The sequence below is a fragment of the Ciconia boyciana genome, chromosome 5 (assembly GCF_034638445.1).
Source record: "Ciconia boyciana chromosome 5, ASM3463844v1, whole genome shotgun sequence".
NCBI classification, from domain to species: domain Eukaryota; kingdom Metazoa; phylum Chordata; class Aves; order Ciconiiformes; family Ciconiidae; genus Ciconia; species Ciconia boyciana.
In genome coordinates, this window is record NC_132938.1 from 25923283 (window position 1) to 25946843 (window position 23561).

At 38.1% G+C, this 23561-nt stretch overlaps 1 protein-coding gene across 9 annotated transcripts in view; it reads left to right on the top strand.

Moving 5' to 3' along the window:
* The window catches only part of TBC1D1 (TBC1 domain family member 1), a 115729-nt gene that overhangs the window by 41573 nt on the left and 50595 nt on the right, over window positions 1–23561 (top strand). For 8 of the 9 annotated variants that reach the window (XM_072863457.1, XM_072863460.1, XM_072863461.1 and 5 more), the window contains 5 exons: window positions 12442–12975; window positions 16071–16160; window positions 19897–20001; window positions 20677–20809; window positions 22238–22329. In XM_072863457.1, coding sequence (XP_072719558.1) covers window positions 12442–12975; window positions 16071–16160; window positions 19897–20001; window positions 20677–20809; window positions 22238–22329 — 954 coding nt within the window. The remainder of the gene's footprint in view (window positions 1–12441; window positions 12976–16070; window positions 16161–19896; window positions 20002–20676; window positions 20810–22237; window positions 22330–23561) is intronic. The other variant, XM_072863466.1, reaches the window with a different exon arrangement.

A 23561-nucleotide genomic window follows, 5' to 3' on the forward strand; every position in this document is an offset into this window, starting at 1 on the left:
CACCTGTGTTTTAGAAATGTTGAATGTTCACCACTCCCTTTTGGGTTTCCTCAGCGAGTAAGGGTTTAAATATAGAATACTTCGCAAATATCGTGAAGGTCAGAATTCAGTCACTCTGCAAGGGGTGTGACAGCATGAACTGTCCAGCTTAGCTGAAATTCAGCTTGTCTGTCTGATTTACCATTTTCTAAAGAATCCCAGCCTTAACTTGTGGGGGAGACTGGAAGAACGAAAAGGAATAATGGAAAATTTACTGTTGGAAGAGACTGGGTAGGCTTAAAATAGCAATTTCATAACCCTGAAAAGAGAACAGATTCTGAATTTTTGTGTGTGTTGTTATAATTTCCGGCTGAATAAAGTACGATGTGGATCAAATTTGATATTTATTAAGTGGTAATACAAATAAATGGCAGGAGCTCCAGAAAAGCTCGCGAACGTGGGCCAACATGTGTTATTGAAAGTCTTTGTATACACTGGTATCTTTTTTTATTGATTACAGTTCTCCGTGTATTGCACTATCATGCAGACACTTTGTTTGGAAAGGCACTGAGGCTAGGTCTGTTTGGTGATTTCTAATTTTTTATTTCCCATCGGTACAGCTAGCTTATTCTGACTGTAGTGGTGGAAAAGCATTATTGCTATTTTAGCAAACATCTTGAGAATCTTGATAATATCTTCCATTTTCAATCAGTCTGGCACTGTGTCTTTTCCATGTGATTTTTTTTTCTTTTTTTCCTGCATTGCTTTCTTACATAGGAGTAATAAGAATTTTTAGACTGAGACTCAAATTAATGAAGTTCCCTGAATTTCTTCTCTTGTTGTTCATCAGTTGCATCATTAGTATTTCTGAACTCCTGCTAGGCATCATGTAGGACTCGGATACTGGCTGCTGTTATTATGGCATTTATTAAATAAACCAGATGATGCAGGTAAATGATCTGACTGCAGCTTTAGGGAATTGTTGATAATACTGTAGTATGGCTAATGGGGAAGGAACAGAAGGGTGAATTTCAGCTGTTACTCTTTAGTTACTGCTGTTTTCCTAGATGAGCACTGCTTCTGAGATCAATTAGCAGTGCCTGCACAGGCCAGGTAATAGTGCTGAACTGAGATGACCAAAATAAAGTTGTTGGCACAGGCTGCGAATCTAGAGATCTGCCATTGTAGGTCTATAGTGAATTTGGTGCAGGACATAAACATGAGAATTTTTGTCAGCAGGGAGAACCATCATGGCATTTTCATAATCTGGAGGCACTGCTAAAAATTCTCTTCTGGCTTCTCATTCTTGGGTATTTCTAGGGTGGCACCTTGGCTTGGCTGTGGAATGGCTTTCAGGAGTGATCCCATAGCTCCATTTGTCTTGATGGCGCCTTTCATCTATGTTTTGACAACTCTTCTGCATTTAGGACTGAATGTGCAGGTTTATCTAAACGGGACAGTGACATCTTGGGTTTTGTGTTGGGACATGCAAATTCACTATTGACTGTCAACACAAGGAGCATGCTTGGCTGCCCTGTAGCAGTTAAAGTGAGGAGAGAACAGCCAGTGAAGATGCCAACATTTAAATGAAGAAATGAGATCTGGTTAAGATGACCAAAATAATGAACAAGTGAAGTAGTGCTGTGTAGGATGGTATTGCAGGACTGCCAGACATAGGATAGTTAGTCTATAATGCTGCTCTGCAGCTGGTGCATTCCTGCCATCCATGACGGCATTTGCAGTGAAATGCTGTCTTGCAGGCAGTCTGTAAGTGAACGGCACGTTTTCCACACTGATCGTCTTCCTCTGAATACATTGTTAAATAACTTTTTCAGATATCTGGTATACCATCTGTTTTTCCTTTTTCTCTTCACTGTTCTAGCACACTTAGTGCAGATATCCTGGGTCTCTTACAGTGACTTTCAGAGGCACCTGATGTAAAGATTTGTGGAATGACCACTCTATAAAAGCATCTTTTTACAAGCTCTTTCTTTTTTCTTGCAAGTTTTTTGTCAAATCTGGATCTGAGAGGAAGACTAGAATACAGAAAAGTTGAACTTTTCACGTACTGTAAAATTTTAAGACAGCTTTATCTTTTAACAGGAGGGAAGCACGGTCTATTTCGTCTATCATCATCAGGAATTGCAAGGACTGACTTTTTAAGAGAATGATCCTTGACTCTTTAGATGAAAAATTGGCAAACTTTCCTAATGTGATCTGACTGTATCTTAATGGTGGGGATCTTGAGTAAACAGCTTGATCTTCCCTTTGCTCCCAACAACATCGCATTGATAGCTTCCAGTAAATGCAAAATATCCTTAGGAAAGCAATGTGTTTTGGACTGTCCTTGATAACAACTATTTCCAAGAGAGTTAAAACATCTATCCTATGGTAGCTAAATTTCTTCACAAAAGGCTGACTGGTTTTCATTCAAATTACATGGTAAATATTTTAGTGTAAATAGTCCTTAGTGAATCATGGGAGGTCAGTAAGCTTTCTGTGAGACATTCGTTTCAAAATACAGTCTAATTCTGTAGGTTGTTAACAATTTCCATATGTGCTTCTTTTGTAATAAGGGTCTTGCTAGAAGTTGAGGGCTATTTAGGTGTACTCTTTGTATTGTTCTTCCTTCTCTTCCATTACATCGAGTGCACTCTACATTAGGAATGCCTGGTAAAAATCAATAGCATTAAACTTCAAGCTTTAAATTAACCTTTGTCAGTACTATAAAATATGTAGATAATCCTAAGAAGACCATTTGTGTAGGAATCAAAGGTGGGCAAACACCTTATGTTCAAAGGAAGTTAATTTTCATAAATAAATACATTGTTATTTTGGGTGGTCTACAATGCATTTTAGAAAAAAAATGAATACAAACAACTAGTATCAACCACAGGTGTGGTTTTCATAGAAGTATGTAGTTAATTGACAAGTTGGAATAATCCCATTAGACCTTCTGATGAGAAGCCATCACTAGTATCTTACAAAAAACCTACCATAATCCAAAAAGCCCCTAGATATGAGTAACCATTTGTTTTACATCTGAAAAGGAATAAAACCAGTGAACTAAATTCTAACTGCTTTTCTTAAATGGAAGGCAGGGTAGTTTTCATGGGATGTTTAACCATTACTTTCCCATCCTGTTCTTCTGTGAGTTGACCTGAGGCAGCTGAAATCTACTGCTACTACGTGACAAAGCAGCGAATATGTGCTCATCCATGAGAAAATCAGTTCACTGGCATTTTATACCAATTGGGCAGAATGCTGGAAAAAGCTGATCAGCTTCTGCACTCCAGTTCCCTTTGGGGCCTCTATAGGTTTAATGTTTGAGTAAGATCCTTCCCATGAAAAGTGTTGTCCATCTGTCCACCCCCCCCCAGCAGTTCTAGGGAGAAGGACAGTGGGGTTGTCCCTTCCTTCAGGAAGTCTTACTGTGTTGTCAGACTAAGAGAGATGGTGTTTTACTCTATTGCAGGTAGAGCTAACTTATACATCATGTCAATCAAAAGCATTCATAGGATGATTTCCCCCCTGTGAAAACTTCAAAATAAATTTAGGGGCGAGGGGGATTTTGACACTTGTTTGGATCAGCTGTCTAAGAAGGTTGTATCAGAAATAAATTCAGTTGTAATGAGGACACACATCACAACTGGAGCTTTCCTCCCTTCTTGTTTGGAGTTGGATATTGCTAAAAAGGACAGAACAATTTGAGCCTTTGTATCATTTTAAAAGAAGTTATATTTACTTCTGTCTGTTTATAGCTAGCCGCTATTTTGCCAGTTGTACCAGTTTTGATAACTGTGACAGAAGCCTGAGAGCAAAGGAGACTGGGAGAGAGCCTGTCACCTATTGTACAACTGGAATTTAATCTGATAAATATCTTTTTTTCCGCAAAATGTTCTTAGTAACTCATTTCCTGTTTTAAATCCTGTTATTGCCTTTCAGTTTAAAAAAACCAAAGAACAACTCCCTCCCCCCTGCCCCCCGCCAAACCCCAAGAAAAAAAACGTTGTCCTGAAAGCTTTTAAATACCATTGCTTTCCATTTCTAACTATCTAAGAATAGGATTCCTCCTGTTTCCCACCCGTAGCCTCCAACTCGGCCCCAGGCCTGTCTCAGCCCTGTGAAGGGAGCTGCTTGCAATCTGCACCACCTCCCCGCCCCCCGCAAAGGATTTAATCTCTGTTGATAATGAGCACAGATGTTTCTAGCTATTACTTTACAACAGTTACTGCCTCCTTGTTCGATAGTCACCTTGTAAAATGTGAGCCAGGAATCCTGCAGGTATTACCAGCAACCACTGTTACATCTTCAAGTGCTGTTTTCATTTGTGAAATTGAGTGAAAAGAAAACGTTGAAACAAAATATGGAGAAGATAACACTATGAAGATGCTAATGTGCTTTTGAAATATCTGTTGACTTGCTTTATTTCACGTTTGTTGCTTAAAAGTTTATGGTACTGAATGGAGAAGCTGATGAAGCAGTACAAGATGAAAAGAAATGGTTTGTATTGCTAGGAAAGAAGGGGGCTAGGGAAAAATGAATTAATGAACAACATATGATAAGCTCTCCAGGTATAAAGCAGAATACACTAACAGGCGTCCCAAAAGTAGATTTTGTAGGAGTACCCCCTTCAGAGCCACTCAGGTGCCGTTGCATTGAGAGCTGCACTAAAAGCCCATGGAGGCCTTCCATCAACTGCAGTTTGGTTTTGTATCATGCATTTTCATGGGGAGAGGTCCAAAAGCAAGCACCAATCTGGGACATGGCAGTTTATTTATGGAGAGTAGCCAGGTTTTGTTGTATTTTGGGCTTCAAGTAAGGTATGTCTTGAGAGCATATGAAAGAAAACCTTAAAGTGTATCAGCAATATGATGCATCTCTCTTGGGGAGGAAGCACCACCACAAAATAGAGCAGTCCAACTTCACTAGAACACCGAGTACAATTATGTTCTATTTCTGAGCTTGTTTACAATAATCTGTAAACAGCTTCTGCAAATATTGTTTTTTCAGAAAGGAAAGAAAACATTTTTGTGCCTCTTTAAATTGCATGGAGTGCTCTCCAACTCACATGACTTTGCAAAAAGTGTAACCTTTTCCATCTAGCTGAGGAGTCATGAGGAAGGCTCTCGAGCTGAGATTTGTCTGTAATATTAAAAGGAATGTGATACTGTGAAAGTGGCATACAGTACTCGCAGCATCAGTCTGCATTCCTTACCAATCTTCTGGAGGCAGCACTCAACGTACGTAGGAAGCCTAGTCACCTTTATGGCTTTTTATGATAACGTTTAAACTGTAGGAGTATATGTTGGCTACGTGGAGCTCTGCCATTGGTGCTTACTGTGTCAAAGTAATGTCAGAGGACACTAGTGTCGCTATGCACCGTGCTCCAAGTCAAAAAGAACTCGATTTAAACAGGTGACTCTCTTCTGCCCCACACAGAATATCCTTTGAATTTTAGTGCACTCTTGTTCATCAGCTTCTTACATACATCCCTGGAAAATTTGAGTCTTAGCCCCATCACCGTCACTTACCCCATTCTGAGTATAATGTCCATTCAAACCTAAGCAAATGACGCCCACAAGTAGACACATGTACGATCACCTTTCTTTTCAATAGGTCCTTTTATTCAGCCATTGAGCTTTCTCTTATCAAGGTTGAAACAACATCTCTGTCTTGCCTTTGCCAGGTCTGATTTCACAGCCCTTCCCAAGCAGCACACCTGCAGTGTGGTTAGCCCTGCTGACTGCTAGCCTGGCTACCCCTCCCAGCCCTCTGATTTTGCTCTGACTTGCTCTCCTTTCTCAAAAGATATCCACAAGTTATCTGGTTAAATGAGACACCTAGTGTTTTTTAGGTACTGTAGAGAGAAATGAGCTAGACCAACACGTGCAGATGGTGAAGGTGCTGAGAGTGGTGCAATTCATTGTTGTTTTATGAGCAGTGAGGATACAGCAGCAAAGTTTTGGATCATATGTGTTGAGGCAGGAAGTCACGGAGCAAAGATGAACTGTCTCTCTGTGCACCCACCGATCTTAAGTACTTAGAGAGCTTGTGGTAAGAATCACACTTTGGCTCTACCCATGGTGCATTTGTTATGCACAGAAAACCAGAGCAAACTGATGGGAGCTAGCAAATGGTCATTATCCAGGGACTGGAGGAACTATAAACTTTCTACTTCTCTTTCTGAATTAAATCTTGGTTTGAAAGTGGCTTTATGGGAGGAATAAAAGTCAATAACAAAGGAAGAAAGCTAATAATTAAAGTACTCCATAGAACTGTTGATTAGGAGTCAAGGGGTGAAAATTTGGAAAATGAGAATTGAAGTTAACAACTGTAAAAAGTCAGCGAGGTGTAGGAGGCTGTAGAGCAGTCTCCAAGCAAGATAATAGAAGAAAAAACCCTGTAAAGACACTTGAGATGAGACCTGAATATAAAAGGTCTTTCACTGAAATGGAAATTAAGTTGAAAAGTTTGTTAGTGTTTTCTACCTTGAATTTCTACTAATGCTGAGGAATAAAGAAATTCTGTCACTTTTAAAACTTCTTTTTTTACTTCAGTGAGAGACTAAAGACTGTGGTTTTGTGCTAGAAGTTTTTAGTTCATTCTTTGGTTAAACTAGTGGGCAAGACTTCTCACAAAATAAATCTCAGCTCATTGTGTCTTGCCCTTCCTTTTCTGACAGCTGTAGGTTTCCTGTTGGGACGAGAAGGTTGTGGGATCCCCATCATTGGGGTTACTTGGAACTCAGCTGGATGTGACCCCCAGCATCTCATCTAAGTTTGAAGTTGGATCTAACTTGAAAGATTGCCTTGCTTTATGTGGGGGTCTGCACTGTCAGAGGTTGCTTCTAAATTATTCTGTGATTCTGAAAGAAGAAATTGTGCAGTATCTAGATTAAAAACAAAAAAACCCCACTGAAATTTATAAATTAAAATGTTTTAGATATAAAAATACCAAACTTTAACTCCATTGAGTGGAGAAAACTGTTCAAAAAAGTTAGTTGACCACTAGTGTGGGTTTAAGGAGTGATAACGATGGGAAGCATTGATCTCTGTTTTATTACTGCACAGCTATTTTGCTAGAAGTGTGCTAAAAACAGACCAACTGCTTTTTAGTACATATCAGACTACCAAAATCAAAGATTTTATGCAGATTTTTTAAAATCTTTTAAAAGATTTTATCTTTTAAAAATGCAAATAAATACTTTGCTGTATCATCTTTTTACATATGTTGTGTATGTCTCAAAAATGATTTTCCTTTCTTCTGTTCTACTACTTTTACAAAGTATTCCGTGATTATGAATACCTTATGGGTGACAAAAATATTGCTATCTGTCATGATATAACTAGATGGCTTCTCCCGAGATACATAGCTGTGGACCCTATTTTTCCTGTAGTAGCACTCTCTAGTAAAATAGAGAAGGAAAGGTATTAACAGCAAACAGTATGTTAGACTTCTTGACATATTTTATTGAGCCTGCTATGGTCAGAAAAAAAGGCAAGTAAAAACACTTAAAAATAATTCAGATGTGCTCTCATACTTGAGTAGGCAGGCAAAACTCACTTAATTGAAACATCTACTTGTTTGAAGAGCTTTGTGAAAGATTTTTAAGGCTCTATTCTAGCCGGGGTGGTGTGAGACCTTCTGAGGTTCAACTCAAGATTTTACCCTAATGGTTTCCAGTCTCCAAGAATTTATGGAGTCTATTTTATAGGACCAGTTGCTGACAACACAGGTCTGTCTTATATTAAACAAAACCATCTACTCCGTTGAAATAGTTAAGCTTATGCTTGAGCCCTTCACTGACCTGAAGCCTTATGAAGGGACTGGTAGGTATAAACTGGTAGGTTTATACTGTAGGTATAAACACTGTATAGCATCTAAAATCATAAATCATCCAACTTTTTTTTTTTCCTAGTACTGGCCAGTTGTTGTGTTAACCATTCTTTTTCTGTGGCATGCTTTGCTTTCCTACCTATTGTGTATTAAAGAAACGGGGAATCTTTTTTTAGTCCAGTCTTGTTTACCAAAAGGCATTCAGCTGTTACTGGGCTTTTTTCATTAAAATTGTTTCTCACTTTTTCTCAAATCCACTGACAGGCTAAAGACATTGACATCTTACTGCATGCTTGTATGTAAACTTAAAGGGTGACTTCTGGTTGCATGGGAAAAAAAATGCAACTGCAGTTTCTCCTGTGATGGGAAAGAGCTGTTCCTTGTTCTTCAGATGCAGCAAACCTGTGCATGCTTAAAAATTATTGCCTTCTCTCATGATTTAGTGCATGGTGTAGAAGCTGTAGCTGTTTGTTTAGTAACTAACTAACATGCATTGGGAAGTTCTAGGTGTTGGTTTGTGTTTCGCTTGATTATCCAAGAGTCAAGTCACAAGAATACTCAGCATTTCAATTCCCTGCTTTGTCTCTGAAAAATAAACATTCTGATCATAGCAGAAATAACATGGTGTACTTTAAAAAAAAAACAACAACCCACAACAGTCCAGTGTTAGTTTTAATGGTTATAGATACATCTTCTTTTTCTGTATCTAATTCAGACACTCTAAATGCAAAAACTTTTCCTAATACATTCCAGTTGTGTTTTCTGTTCACCAGTCCTGTTTGGCCCAGAGTGAGTGATGAGAAGGTAAAGTTCTGTGTTTGGTAAAGTTTCATCGTTGCTTACGCTGTTGTTCTATACTTAGTTTTGTGGTTTTAGGGAAATAATTTTAGGTCATCAGCAGTTGTTTTTCTGATTACAGAAATTATCTTTATCCACTAATTACATATTTATACTGAGAAACAAGTCAGAAAACACTTAAGAATAGAAATATGCTAGAAAAGAGAATTTGTCCAGCAGGAAGAAATCATACATGTGTGCAACAGTCCTCCCCCACTGTCTTAGCAAGTTCAGATTAGTAGACACAATTACCTGTAGGTCAGTATAGGAGATGTTGGTATCTAAGTCACGAAGCTGAGATAGGATGGCACCTCTGGAGGTCATCTGGTTCAGCCCCCTGCTCAAAGCAGGGTCACCTACAGCAGGTTGCTCAGGGCTGTGTCCAGTCAGAGTCTGCATATCTACAAGGATGGAGACTCTGCAACCTCTCCGGGCAACCTGTGCCAGCACGTGGCCACCCTTACAATAAAAAAGACCTTTTCTTATGTACAGAAATAACCCCACAACATTTAAAAAACTCCAAGCAACATTACCTTAATTCAGGAGCAACTTGATCCTTGCTGCTTTTTGATACAAATTGAAGAGCCATAAAATCTGATTCAGTTTGCATCTTAATTAATTGCTGGAGGTTTGCAAGAGATGTGGTTACTATTCACCCAGTGGCATGCTTCTTAATCTGGAAAAATTCCAGCTGTGGTTAATAAACATTTGCCAGGATAGAGCCTACATTGTTTATTTTAGTAGTTTGAAAAAAATATAAATATATTTATATATTTATTTGCATTTTACAGATTTTTTTTTTCTTTCTCTCTCTCTCTCTCTTTCTTTCTTTTTTTAAACTAATGGTTACTTGATCTTCATGTACTCAGCATCCAGGTCTGTTTGCTGAGGGAGCCAGGGTCAAAGGACACACAGGAGTGTGTGGATTCTTAGTTTCTAGATACTAGCATAAAAGGCCTGGAACGGTACAGGTAGATGAAAAGAGCACAGATCTCGATCAGACCAAGAACAGTTCCAGGGAAATATGGTTTTTTGTTTTTTTTTTCTCATTTGTCATGGCATCTTGTCTTTACTCATGAAAAGAGATTAATGTTTAACATACGTAAGGGTCACAGGAAAGTGAGGTGGTGATTTGCTGCTTCTGCTAGAGCAATACTGCATCAATTGCCTAATCAGAAGTGATAAAATGATATTAACAGACTGTGAATTTTTTTAGCTTAATAAGCAGGAACAGAGGAGTCAGTGTTTTTCATTAAGTTTAGCACGGAAGCCAGCTGTTACTTATAAATGACATAATGCAAGCCTTAGCATGTGTGAAGATAAATAAATAAATACTCCCCTTGGTTTCCATCAACAGGCCCGCTAGGCCTCCCAGAACATGAAGTTTATTAACTACTGCAAAGTCATTCTGTGTGATGTAGTGTCTTTCTCTAACTACGGTCTGTATGTAAAGTCCAGCCACTGCTGAATAGCAATCTTGTCAATGTCCAAGGTGTTTGATAACAAAAAACATTGAAGAAATCAAATTCAGTAACTGCGCATCAGTGATGGATCCCTAATGTCTTGTCTGGACTTCAGCTCAGCTATAGCCCTTGCAGCACCTGCACTGCTGGAAACTCTCCTTATAGTCGTCAGCACGGGTGGTGCTGGGGGAGCTTAACCCTGACTGAGATGGTGGCACAGTTGGCCTGGGTGAGGGTGGTCGTTCCTGGCTTTGATGGCATGTGCGTTTTCCAGGAAATACTTCATTCCTTTGCTGACACCTCTGCAGCCTCAGCAAAAGTGGAGATGGGATTGCAGGTCTCTGCATGTATTCTGGGCAACTCAGAAGTAAAATTACCTATGGCTTCTGAGTCCAGATACTCCCACAAGAATAAAATGTGTTTATTAGAAAATGCTAAAGCAGTTGCAGCTTGAAATATGGGTAGAACAAAGTTTTATGTTTCACTGTCATCCTGATATGTTACGTGACTAAAAATTGGTTCTTTGAAGGAGTATTAGGTAAATAAAACTGAGGTGAACCTTGAGCTCACTGTGGAGCAAACGCATATCATTTGAGGTAATAAAGATTCGTTATACCCTTACGTTCTTCTTGTATATGATTAAAACGTTAGGCACAACACTGCCCTAGCCCAAGGCTTTCTGACTGGTTGGTGACATAGCTGAGAACAGACTTCTGAACAGACTTCTGAAGTCATGACCCTGCTTTTCTTACCTCTCCCCCATTGTCTTTGCTGGGGGATTAGCTGATGACTCATGCCTTGCCCTCAGGGGTGAAGTAATGCTTCCTGAGTTGTTTTATTTATTTATTTCGTAATCTGTTATTTATTGTCTTAAATCCACTAGCTATATGTGTGTGTGTATATCTATCTATATATCTGTGTTTTCTTGTTTATAAAAAGAATCCTACTGAGGTCTTTATGAGCACCCAGAATATAACCATTCACTGTTCAACCTTTTTTTTTCCCCCCTCTAAGTCCTTTGCTGTTTCCTGTGGTGGTTTATCTACATTATTGCATTATGCTTAAGACGTTAGATAACCATAGAAATGTCTGAAAAAGGCAGAGGTCATGTCTCCAAAGTATTGTTTAGGTTTAGGGGAGATGGTTTTCTCATAGGGGAGATGGCTTTTCTGGGCTGCTGTTTTCGTCTGCTGCTCCCAGACTTCCTTCTGTACTATCTGCAACCAAATACTTGTAAGTGAGTAAGCTTCAATCAATGCTTGACAGAGGACATTTGTTTTGTCAGGAAACTGGCACATTAGCATGGATTTTTCTCAAAGTAATTTGGGAGAATTAAAAAGATGGCAGAATTATCTGTTGTAATGATAGATGGTGGCCCTGCACTTGTCATATGGCAGCAGCACATGCTGCAGAAGAACCTTAATCTCCTAGGCCAGTCAAAGCAGTGGGATGTAACCAAGCATCGTCCTTGCAGCAGCTTAGCAGATAGCATATGCATGTTCCTACCTTATAACCATATCAGAAACTATGACCATTTACTGTTACTTACAATGTATCAGATGGCCGTTTGGGGTTTGTTTATAATTATGACATCTGTGGGATGTACCAGACTGCTCTCTCATAAAAATGCCCTGCAAGTGATACTGTATGTGGAAGTAATATTATTTGAGAGTGTCATCTAGGGTGCTAGAATAAAAATGAACATCTAAAATAATGAATGTGTTTCTTTTAAAAACACAGCTACTTACAGTTAAAAAAAAAACAAAAAAAACCCCCCCAAAAACCCCCAAAAAACCCAAAAAACTAAACTGCCATAACAGCGTAATATGCTATTATGAAGTTGAAAGCAAATTTGCAAGAGACTCATTAACGTAGATGACATGAATGCTTGAGTAAGAGAAGGGAGTAAAAAATAACAGAGATTAAATAACTTTCCCAATTAATTAGTCTGTGGCTTCTCTTATGCCTTCTGAAATATTTTTATCTTTCATTTTGAGTTTGAATTTGTCACGTTATACTGGTTCCTTCGAGTGCAAAAGTTTTACTGAAAACACACAGCATTACAAGAGATTAAGCTCTTCTGACAAGTGTTGATGATGGTGAACTCCTAGCAGGGAGACAAATGAGCAATTCATCTAGTCAGTGTTTAACTTTTATAATGTGTCTATTGGACAAATAGAAGATCAATTCAACTGGTCTTTCAGAAAACAAAACCAAATTAGTCACTCCAGAAAAATGCAGGGAGCACTTCTTAGTGTTGCAACTTGTTTGTCATAAAGCACTAGATGCTAATGTTGTGTATTTTTTTTTTCCCCTTCTGCAGGTGCCTGAGATTATAAGCTCCATTCGACAAGCTGGAAAAATTGCACGTCAAGAAGAGTTTCAGAATAATCTCTCAGATGTTGAAGACCCTTTTGCCAAAAAGTTCGAGGTGCTGTTCTGTGGACGGGTGACAGTAGCACATAAAAATGCACCTCCAGCACTCATAGATGAATGCATAGAGAAATTTAATCGTGCAAGCTGTACAAAAAAATCAGATTTCAACTCATCATCCCAACAACATGAAACTGCCAATAACTTTGGAGGTTTCTCTTTCAGCAGCAAATTTCGGTCTGTCTTCCAGCCCTTGGTCAGTGAAGAGGAGGAGAAAAGGCCAATTAGGAAATCCTTTTCTCAGCCTGGGCTTCGTTCCTTTGCTTTTAAGAAGGATTTGCAAGAGGGAAGCCATAGGAGTAACAGCTTTGTCAGGTCTTTTGAAGAAGATGCAATATCACTGAACCTTAAAAGTCAACTTATCTATGGACACAGTGTTGTGCAGCCAACAGACATTGCAGAAAACCGGACGATGTTGTTTACGGTAAAGCAAGATTTGCAGCTATTGGTGGCATTTTCACATCTCAGAATTTGGAATGGCAAACACCAAAGCAGATGTTCTGGCAGATGGCAGTTACTTCTTTAATAACTTAATTGCAATTACCAGAACTTAATTTAACTCTTATATTTCTCTAGAAAGCATTACCAGTCAGTGTAAATTGTTTTACATAGTCAAAATTGGTTTACATTAAATAGTTTAAAACAGCACTACCTGAAACATTGGGCTTCTAAAGACAGCTTTTAGAAAGCTACAGCAAGTTAGTAGGTAGTTTTACAACTGCAAAATGATATGTACAGTTACACTAACTAGTAACAGAAGAAATAAATTTCCAGGTGAATGAGTCACCTGTAACTAGAGCAGGACTAAAGCATGACTGTGGGCTAGTAGACTTTATGTCCCATGATAAACAGCTTAATTCGTGAAGGTGTTCCTGCTGCCAACACGTCTGTGTAATAATGGAGTAGTGTAGTAACTTCCTAGGCTACTCCACACCTGCCTCCACTGCTGTCCTACTTTTGTGTGGCTAGCAATGCCCTTGCCTTGATAGGTGAGCAGCAAAAGTATTTTTCAAGAACTGAGAAACAAGTAAGGAATGTGTTATTTGCTCCTTTTATAATCCTCATGATAGATAAGTAATATGTTATATTTTATATATCTTGTATCTTACGAACATAATGCAAACCTAGAGCTGATATTGTGATGGCTGGCTATCATAAGGTCATCTTGGATCTGTCAGCTGCTGTTGGGGCTGGGAGTTTTTAAGGACAGTAACAGAGTGGAGTGGGTGCAGTTGCAGCAGGTTTTTTGAAGGGGGGAAAGAGAAGTGCTGCTTTAAGAAGGATTGCCAAAGTGTTATGTCTGTAAAAAGTAACACACAGAAAGACATGTAGTTAGCTATACCTGATTTAAAACTTCTGTTTAGTCGTGGCAGGCTGGCATCAGAGAGAGAAGTGGAAGAAGGTGGAGAGAAATTTTGTGCTCCAGTAAAAACAATTCCACGTTTACCTTCTTCCCCTGAGCAGGTATTTCACACAGAAAATATAAGCGCCCTTTATAATAATGCCTAATTTTTAAACAAATCCTGACTCCATTATTAATCCATGGCACATATTTTAGAGATAGGAAGATTATAGATGGACTACTTAGGACCAGATCCTCTTACTCCAGTGAGTACATTTTGAATTTATATTAAATACATGCAACAGTTCTCAAAGACACATGCAGCTTCAGCCTGAATATAATGTCAGTCACCTGCTGACAGGCTCATTTCCAAATTGTGGGGTTCTGCGGATTTGGCTTTCTATCTTGCTTTTTGCCTGGGAAAATACTGTTTAGTATGCGCAGTTGTATTCTTTTGCCATTCAGCCAGTCTAAATTCAGCTGAATATAAGGAAGTGAAGTAACTGTGGTTTGTGCCTCCAGTATCCACAAGCTGGCGGCTTGTGGCAGAGCTGAGTTCATAGGTTAGCCATCCCCCATGTTCAGCAGCTTCTAAGTAATGCTATGCATACAGCGTGCACAGGTTTTCACTTTTGCTCATCAGTTTGTGTGTGGCTACGTATGAAACACTTAAAAGTAACTTATATCCAGAGGAAAAAAATTGTTTGTATTTTCTCAGTTGAAATTCTTACCTGGATTTTCCCCAGGACTGCAGCAGAGGTTGGTATATGAGGTCTGAAAAATGTTTGGATGAGTTATCTGCTGACTCTCCTGATCTGGTTCAGACAGTCCTGATTTTGGTATCTCTTCCTGAAGAACTGCTTTCCTAGCCAATTTCTTAGGATTTTACGTTTTTTTTTTTTTATTTTTAGGCTTTTCTCCTGGCTGTATTTTGGGGGATGATGTATTGGGGTTTTTTCCCCCTCCTTGTTCAGTTGCCTTCGGATGATCTCTGCTGCCCAGGGACCAAGCGTGAAAGGCGTATGTGGGGCTGAGCTAAGGAGCCTCTTGCTGCAGGGAGGGGAAGGCAACAGGAAGCATGGGGAGGCTGCTGAGTAGGTGTTGGAAGGAATAACCCTATGAACATGTGCGAGGTCAGCCCTGGGGACAATACAAGGAAACCAGCAGGGAGTTGGGGAAAATCGTTGTGACTGGCTGAAGTGAAGGAAGAGGTGGAAGGTGAATGCACAGGACCATTTTTAGACACACAGAGGTGGCACATCTCACTTGATCCATTTACACACAGGATTCCCCCCTTCCCCCTTCCTTAAGAAATTACAGGTGTATTGGTTCTGCTGATGTTTTTATGTGCATCTTTTGGGATTTGGTAGTGGTTGAAGCTTCAGCAGGTTTGTCTAAGTTATGCTCATGAATGGATCCAGATTCCACACATCTTCCCTAAAGTCTGATACGAGACTTGTCCTTAGCAGACTTTCTGATGTGCTAGAAACTATGAGGAATTTCAGTTTTGTCTGTTAAAACATTACAAAGACAATGCCAGAAGCTGAAAAATTGAAAACAATAGTTTCACCTTAAAAATGCCCTTTGCCCATCAAAAGTTAGCATCACCTTTTGGAATGCTGCTGTACAAATGACCTACACATTACATTAAGTTAGAAAATATACTCCAGTAAGCTCATTTTTATAGCTTGAGTTAAAGCCTTTATATTAAATGCTATGTGTGTCTTAAATAAAACCCTAAAAAATAATCAGGTGGAATACAGGTTAGAGGCATAAACTTGGATTTAAATTCTAGGACAATTTCATTAAGTAGCTTTTGGGAATGTGGTATGTGCCAAACCTGCAGAAAATAAGAAAAGGCAGTGTGAGTATATTTTTCTCAGTGCAAAGTAAGTTACTTGTGGTATAATATTACTCTCATCTAATTAAACACTATTCTCAGTCTCTTGTCTCAAATGTGAAACTAAATCTCAATTCAGTAGTGTGCAGAGCTCTGAATGCCAAATCAATGTTGTTTCAGTATTCTCTCTTTCCCTGGTAATAATACACTAATTGGTCTAAATATACAGGTAGAAAAAAATTTGAGATTTATGTCCAGGAAACATTTTTTTATAGTGAGACAAAAGGAGGTGTAATGTTACTTGTTATCATCTTGCTATTTATTTTGCTCTTTTTAGATTGGCCAGTCTGAAGTTTACCTTATCAGTCCTGACACAAAAAAAGTAGCAATTGAAAAAAGCTTTAAAGAAATATCCTTTTGTTCTCAGGTAAGATTGCAGTGTATTCTTTCTCTTCTTTTTTTGTTTACATACTCTCTACTCGTGAATGCTCATGTACTCCTCTCTCCTAGCATTTCAAATGGATTCTCACCCCAGCGGTTTCAGTAATTGCTATTGACATGTTGCTAGTTAATCAGTAATTTTCTAAAACCGTCATTCTTTTCTCATGCTTTGCATTGTAATTTCTGGGGTAAAGACTCACTTCTGTGTGCGGTGGATGAATAATATGAGCTGGAAGGAACACTCTGGTCAGCTCTGGTTTGAGATTTCAGCGGGTGTGATTCACAGTTGTGCAAATCCGGGATTCTCTGAGCCATATTTTTCAAGAAGTGATAATGAAAGGAGATAAACGACTTGTAAGAGTTCTCTGAAAAATACTTAAAAAATATTTTTTTTTCAAGAGTATAAATTGCGTGTGTGTAAAAGAAAAGAACCCTCTGCTATGCAGAGGTAGTGTGTGTGATGCACTAAGGGCAAGCATATTTCAAAGCCTCCTCATTCACTATTAATCCCTGTTCTTTATCCCACAGAGTTTGCTTCCCTGTCCTTCACTCATTTTCATGGCTCTGACTTTGATTTTACATGAATTATGTGAGGGTGCAATTTATCTAATGACTTATTTCGAGTGGTGATGTTTTGAAAGAGGTGCAGCTTACACATGTGAAGATGCGGTAACGGTATTGCGTAGGTTACACGGGTGTGTGATTCACATTCAGCTACTGCAGCAGCTCAGCAGTGTGAGGGCAGAATAGTCATTGTCACGTCAAGGACGTGGGACAGATTGGGCAATTACAGCCCTCCTATATGGGCAGCTGCACTAACTGCTGGTGGGTTCTGTGTACAGGAGTGGAGGACTCTTTGAGACTTGCTCAGATATCAACCTGCAGACTGAAATGACTGTTTATAAAGACAATTCATAGACCAGTTGCTTTTGTTAACTAACCAGTGTCATGATGTAGGGATTTGCCTTTCACTAGCCATTTTCTGTCCTGCAGGGCTTTATTTGTATTTACTTTGTCTGTGTACCAGATTTGGTTCAGTTTAAGTGAATGGGGAAATTGAATTTAATTAAACTAGCATAGAGTCCTTAGAGAACACCTAATTCCTTTAAAACATGTTATAGATAATTTTAGTTTAAAACACTGAGAAATTAACCTGCACTGTAATTATATAAATAAATTTACATTTATTGAGGAACGGATGTTCCCGCTAGTTTAACTAAAAATTCACTTTGAATTAAACCAATGCAATGCTTGTTTGTAGTGTGGGGCTTGGGTGAGAGTAAGACCTAGTATACCAGAATATGCATTTTGCCACTCTTTTTTGCACTAGGAACTATTTTGTGCTTGAGTAACTTGCATAGTGCAGGTCTACTCAGTGCATCGCAGGCTCTGGTCTTAATGATATTGGGGCAAAACTTGGGTTTTTTTCAGTAGGTTTATTTACCCATTTTTAAATATAAGGAATATGATTTGCTGTTACTTGCCTCTAGGTTTTTTGGATTGGGTTTGTTTGTTTGTTTTTTCCATAAATTACTTTGGTTTTTAATTTGATGAGGATAGCTTTCATCACTAAACATACAGGTACCTGTTCTGAAAATTTCAGAGTAATCGTAAGTAGTTTGCATGCTGTCAGATCAAGAGCTTTGAAGATCACAGAAAAATCTTTATCCCCATGTTCCCTTAGGCCATCTCCTTAGGCAGGAACTAGTTAGGTAGACTTTGTGACTTGCCCTGAAGGTCAGCAGATGGTTGTGCTCCTTAGAGCAGTAGGAGTAAGATTCTGATTGAGTTGTCCCCTCCTGTCTGAAGAATGTGCTACTGGGCAGATATTATGTCAGTTGAGCAAATATTGGTATTGGAGCACAGCAGGCTTTTCCCCCAGGTATGCATGTTTCAGAAGACTTGACAGAATGATCTTATGGACTCATCTTGATCATACAAGAACTTTAATAATCTTTTCTTGAAGGCACTGGAGTTAAGTTATAAGGGAGATCAGAATCAGTACTTAACTTCCAGAATGCCCAATCCATCAGTGAGATATTATAATGGCAGAAAGAAGTATGTGGTCCTGGGGCAGTATCTGAATTAGCTAATCTGAAACAGCTAAGAGCGTTTGCCCGCTCCTGGTACCTCGCAGTTTTGTGGGCAGGGCCATGATCCCAGCTGGGATCCCTCCACTGTAGCAGTTGGGTTTTCAGAAGAAACATGGGTTGGGAGGTTAGTGAGGGGGCTCAGTGCTTTCTGTACATATCTCTGATGTGGATGATGGAGGGAGAGAGTCTGTGGGTTGCATCAGCCTGTTTTTACTTTATCACAATAGCTGCCTCCTAAAATGCTTAGCCTGGACATCCAATGGAGCTCAAGTTGGAGAAGCTGCAGGATTTACATCATTTGAATGTCCTTCTGATCTTTTTGTTCTCATGGCATATTAGTGCCTGATGTTTGTGTAATAAAGCCTTTGTTATCTGTGTGTCATTGTCACACTCCTGTCACACTCCAACAAACCGTGTATCTCCATATACATTAAATTATTTTCCTTCATTCAGCTGGCATGCTCTGAAGATTCATTGTTAGTATTTCGAATGATAAGACAACATTGTTCGGATTGCTTAAGGATATCTGATGCTATAACGTTCTTTTTTGGGACACCCGGCCATTCTCTTTTATGAAAGTATTAACTTTTTATGCTTTTTAAACATTTTTTTTTTTAATCTTTTCTTCATGATAAAAAGGCAAAGAGAATATTCAGTGATTCTTGCTGTGTTAACAAGGAAAAGCAAAACCAAAAAACCAACAAAAAACTCCTGCTTGGCATCTTCAGATTGTTTAAATTTCTGATTTACTGTGATTCATCATTATGATTTTTGATACAACAGTTTATTGACTCTCTTTACCCAACTTTAATATTGTTGTGCCATGACAGCTAGAAGGTAGTAAATGGTGCTGAGTGTAACTGAATTCCTTTGAACAGCCTCTACCACTGTGCATCATCAAAAGTTTTTTTTTTTTTTACCCAGAATGGTGCAGTGAGGAGATGTGCACTGGGACCACCTAAGTCTACTCATCTGAAAGTCTTTTCATAAAAGAAAAAAATTCCCAGCAGTTAAAAAACCTTCTTAGCATTTTACCAGGATGTACTGTTTATCCACTGTTGCAAGTAGATTGTGCCTGAATTTGCATGCCTTTTAGGAGAAATAAATGCTTCCATGAGTGATCTTTAAGTAATATATTTAACCATTTTCATTTTTAACTAGCCAAGCTTTTCTTTAGAAGACAAAAAAATTGTTTATCCATTTTCACTATTGCTTTGATTTGCTCTTACAAATGTAAAGCAACGGTTGACCGCTTAAGCAAAAGAAAAGAAAAACAGAGAGAGCTTTTTTCCCTTGCTATTTCCACTATTGAGTAAAATACATCTTGAATAGTATTTCTTCATCCCTGTCAGTGTTTTCCAATGGATCTATTATAATTCAGTCATTAAAAAAAACCAAACCAAAGCCAACAACCTCTGACTTAAGTGAAATTTAAAAGATTCATGAAGTAATAGGTTCTATAACAGAATAGATTTTTGATGGCCAGATGATTTTAGTGTAGTTGAAGAGAGATATGTGACCTATCTGTATTGCTGTTTGGCCTTTCATGCTTTTGTTACTGGAAAAAATACAGGTACAAAACATTGAAAGTAAATATGACTGCTTCATTAGTGTTGTTTTTGTGCTTAGGGGATTAGACATGTGGATCATTTTGGGTTCATCTGCAGAGAGTCTTCAGAAAATGGAGGCTTCCACTTTGTTTGCTACGTGTTTCAGTGTACAGATGAAGCACTGGTAAGTGAAAGAAGAGCCTAATAGAATATTAGGCCCTAAAAGTCTTCTATTGCTCCATGCTCTGTATTTTCCTGAATGTCTTCAAATCTTGCTCCACTCAGAAATACAGTTATTTAAAAAATGTAACTAACATAGCAGTCTGCAAAGGAACTTTTAATTTGTTTTGAAACAAAAACATAAAATCCAATAAAATCCAATAAAATTTTTAAATGTTTTTGTAACATTTTAAATTTTAAAATCCAATAAAATTTCCTTTCATTGCACAAACTAAGCTAGACTATAGGCCTCTTTTTCGGAAGAGGTTTTTTTCATAGTGTACCTGCTAAGAAAATCAGGACTACACTACTGTGCTCTGGTCAAGCCAGTGCGTCACAATGGCAGTAAGCTTTTTTTGTCATAGACAAGAAAAGATTTCTAGATAGGGGTAGTATCTTTTATTAGACCACAGTAATAAAATTGGGTGGCCCAGAAGAGATATGACTTCACGATGAGTTTTGTCTTACTTGTGTGCTTGTGTGCGGAAAGGGCACGGGAACAGTTTTTTTTTTTTTTAATCATAAGCACATTCACAAACAAGCGGCAGTATCATTCTAAAAGACTGTTGTGTTTGTGTTAAGGAAAACAGAAACTCAGTGGAGGAGTGAAATTCTTTCTTTTGCACTCTATTCTTTTCAGGTTGATGAAATCATGATGACATTGAAACAGGCTTTCACCGTAGCTGCTGTGCAACAAACTTCCAAGGCACAGCCTCAGCTCTGTGAAGGATGTCCTATGCAAAGCTTGCATAAACTCTGTGAAAAGATAGAAGGTGAGGTTTAAAGAACTTTCTGGTTGAATATTTTTTCTAACAATTTTACTAGGGGACAATCTTACATGTGAAACTTGAAAGGAATGAATGCTTAAAAAGAGCTTGGGACTTGGGATGGAGGGTTGAAAGCCAGTCTTTTTATTTAGAGGACTGCAATGTAAAGTTATCCGTAAGGTAATAAGAATTTTGTAACAAAAGTTAAGTTCCTTTCTTGTATTTTAGTTGAATTTTTGAAAACTAGTTAAGAGTCTAAATATTACTGAATTGCAGCCAGCTTGGCTCTATTAGCCGTATAAACACAGAGGATTGTAGACAAGGAACTTCTCAAGAATATATGCTGCAATAGCTATTACCTGCTGTCCCTTTGAATCCACTTAGATACTGGCATTATACTACCACTAAACATGAACCAAACAGTGAGCTTTTTAATATACATGTTTGTGGTGTTGATCTATGCTCCTTCATGAAAAAGCAGCAGTTAGAATTGTAGTTGTTGCCCAGAAAACAAGTTCAAGACAAAAAAGCCCCTCTTTGCATTTCAGCAAATTTCACTTAGGTTTTGTTCATTTAAGTGATGTCTGGGGTGAATAAAGGGCAACAGCAGCTTGTCAGATCACATGACAGTAGCTTATTGGACTAAAACCTATCTAGTATTAATTTGATGAAACTGGAGAACTTCCAAAACTACTTTTCATTCTATTTTGATCTTCAGCTAGCTATGATTTTTGAGAAGTTTCTTAAAGGCAAATGATTCTTAATGCCTTTAATCATGCCATCTGGTTAATCGTATCACCTGCTTCTGAAGGAGAAATGCCATGATCAGAAACTGACGTATAAAATACTGTTGATGGTTTGCTCTTTTTCTACAGAAAATAGAGGAAAGGAATTTAATCCAGGATGAGAGCAGAAAAAAATAATCTGAATGAGAGGGTAGTCTGCTTTAGACTGTCAATAAATCTTTTCAGCAAGAGGCAAAGCAAGAACTTCACTAACATGCAATAAATATACTCTTTTTCAGAAGAGGCCAAGGCATACAAATTAAAGAAAATCAATGGAAATTATATTTATACCACAGGCAGAATCCAAGCAGTACTGCATAAAGCACCAACAAAGTCTGCTAAAATGCCGTAGATCGTGCATTTATTTTATCTTGTGTGATAAAGGAATCTTCAGCTAAGAGTATAATCCTGGTCTGTGCTCAGTAAATCTCCTCATTGCAGAGTTTGTGTCCCTCATTTTAAAGACATGAGTTCAGTAGCAGCTTTAAATTAACCTAGAGTTCTTTCTAATGCTGTGTTATGAAATCAGTGCAACAGGTCAGCTCAAATAACTGATGAGTTTTGGCTTAAATTGTGGGCATATTTATGTGATTGGTTAGTTCTGACAAATTTGACCCTGTGATTTGTTCTTTTTTGTTCCTCTTGGTAGGGTTACACCCTTCTAAGACTAAACTAGAACTACAAAAGCATCTAACAACACTAAATAACCAGGAGCAGGCCTCTGTTTTTGAAGAGGTTAAGGTAAGCTCTGTTTCCTACAAGATTTTAAAGCAATTGATGTTTTTTGCTAACATCAGTGTGAAGCACCAAAGTTATTTTATTTTTTTTGTGAATTATTCATTATCTTTATTTAATAGACTGTTAAATCACCTTGTGCTTTAATTTCAATATCATTATTTTTCTGTAGCTGTTAAAAACTTGTCTTTTGATGAAAATGGCTTATTTTACTCATTTTTCTTCCCCTAATACTACTTGTTTTCCATGAAAATGTTGACTTCTCACTGAGTAAAACTGCACACATTTTTTGTGGGTGAAGGCAGTAACTTGTACTGTGAGAACATTCAACTGTTACTGTGACCAAAACAAATTACTGTAACGTTCCCAGATCGGAAATTTTCCTGCCTAAAATTTATCCTAGATCTTAATACTTGTCAAACTAACTAAAAAGTTTAACTTTCTATCTTCTGAGTGAAATCCCTTTTAGCACAGAGGAAAGCATAGCTGGATTTAAGGCAGATGAACATTGTAGGAAATGTCAGTGGGCTTGGCACACTATTGAAGATTAGGCAATTTCAGACTTTAAAAAAAAATAACGTTTCCTTCCTCTTTTGAGTCATTTCAGTCCCTTTGTGTGTTTCCATGTGGCAGTTTATCATCCAGTACCAAATTTGGAAGTTACTCTGTGGGAGCGTTTCCATGAGCTAAGTAATTTCTTAGTATACAGCAGCTAGCCGGCACTGTTGCCTTTTAGTAATCTGCACACATTTTAACGGTCTAAAGCTTCTAGTAGTCCCAGGAAACTGTTAATTGCTTCTGGTGAGAGTCTGCAAACGATTAACTTGGTAAAACCAAGGGTAAAGTACGTCTCTCCTGCCTGTCTTTTTCAGCTGAGTTTTTTGAGTTGGACTACCTGAAATTTTAGTTGTCGCATTCTTACAGCTCCATATGTTGTAACCATGATTTGCATTTTTAGATAACTATTGTTCTAAGGATATTTTTATTAATCTGATGTGCTACCTTGGCATTAGCTAATTCATACTGTATCCTCTGCATTACATCGATAGGTTTAAAACAGCATATGCTTTTCAAAAGCTAGGTTTCTGGGATTAAATTATATAATACATTGTTTTAAAAACATTTTCTCTTACAGTAGTTCAGATCTAAATAGAATGCAGCAGACTCAAATATGTTCACCTTGTGCACCGATTTTTAAAATACCTATGTCATTTCCCAAAAATTAAATGTCCAATGAG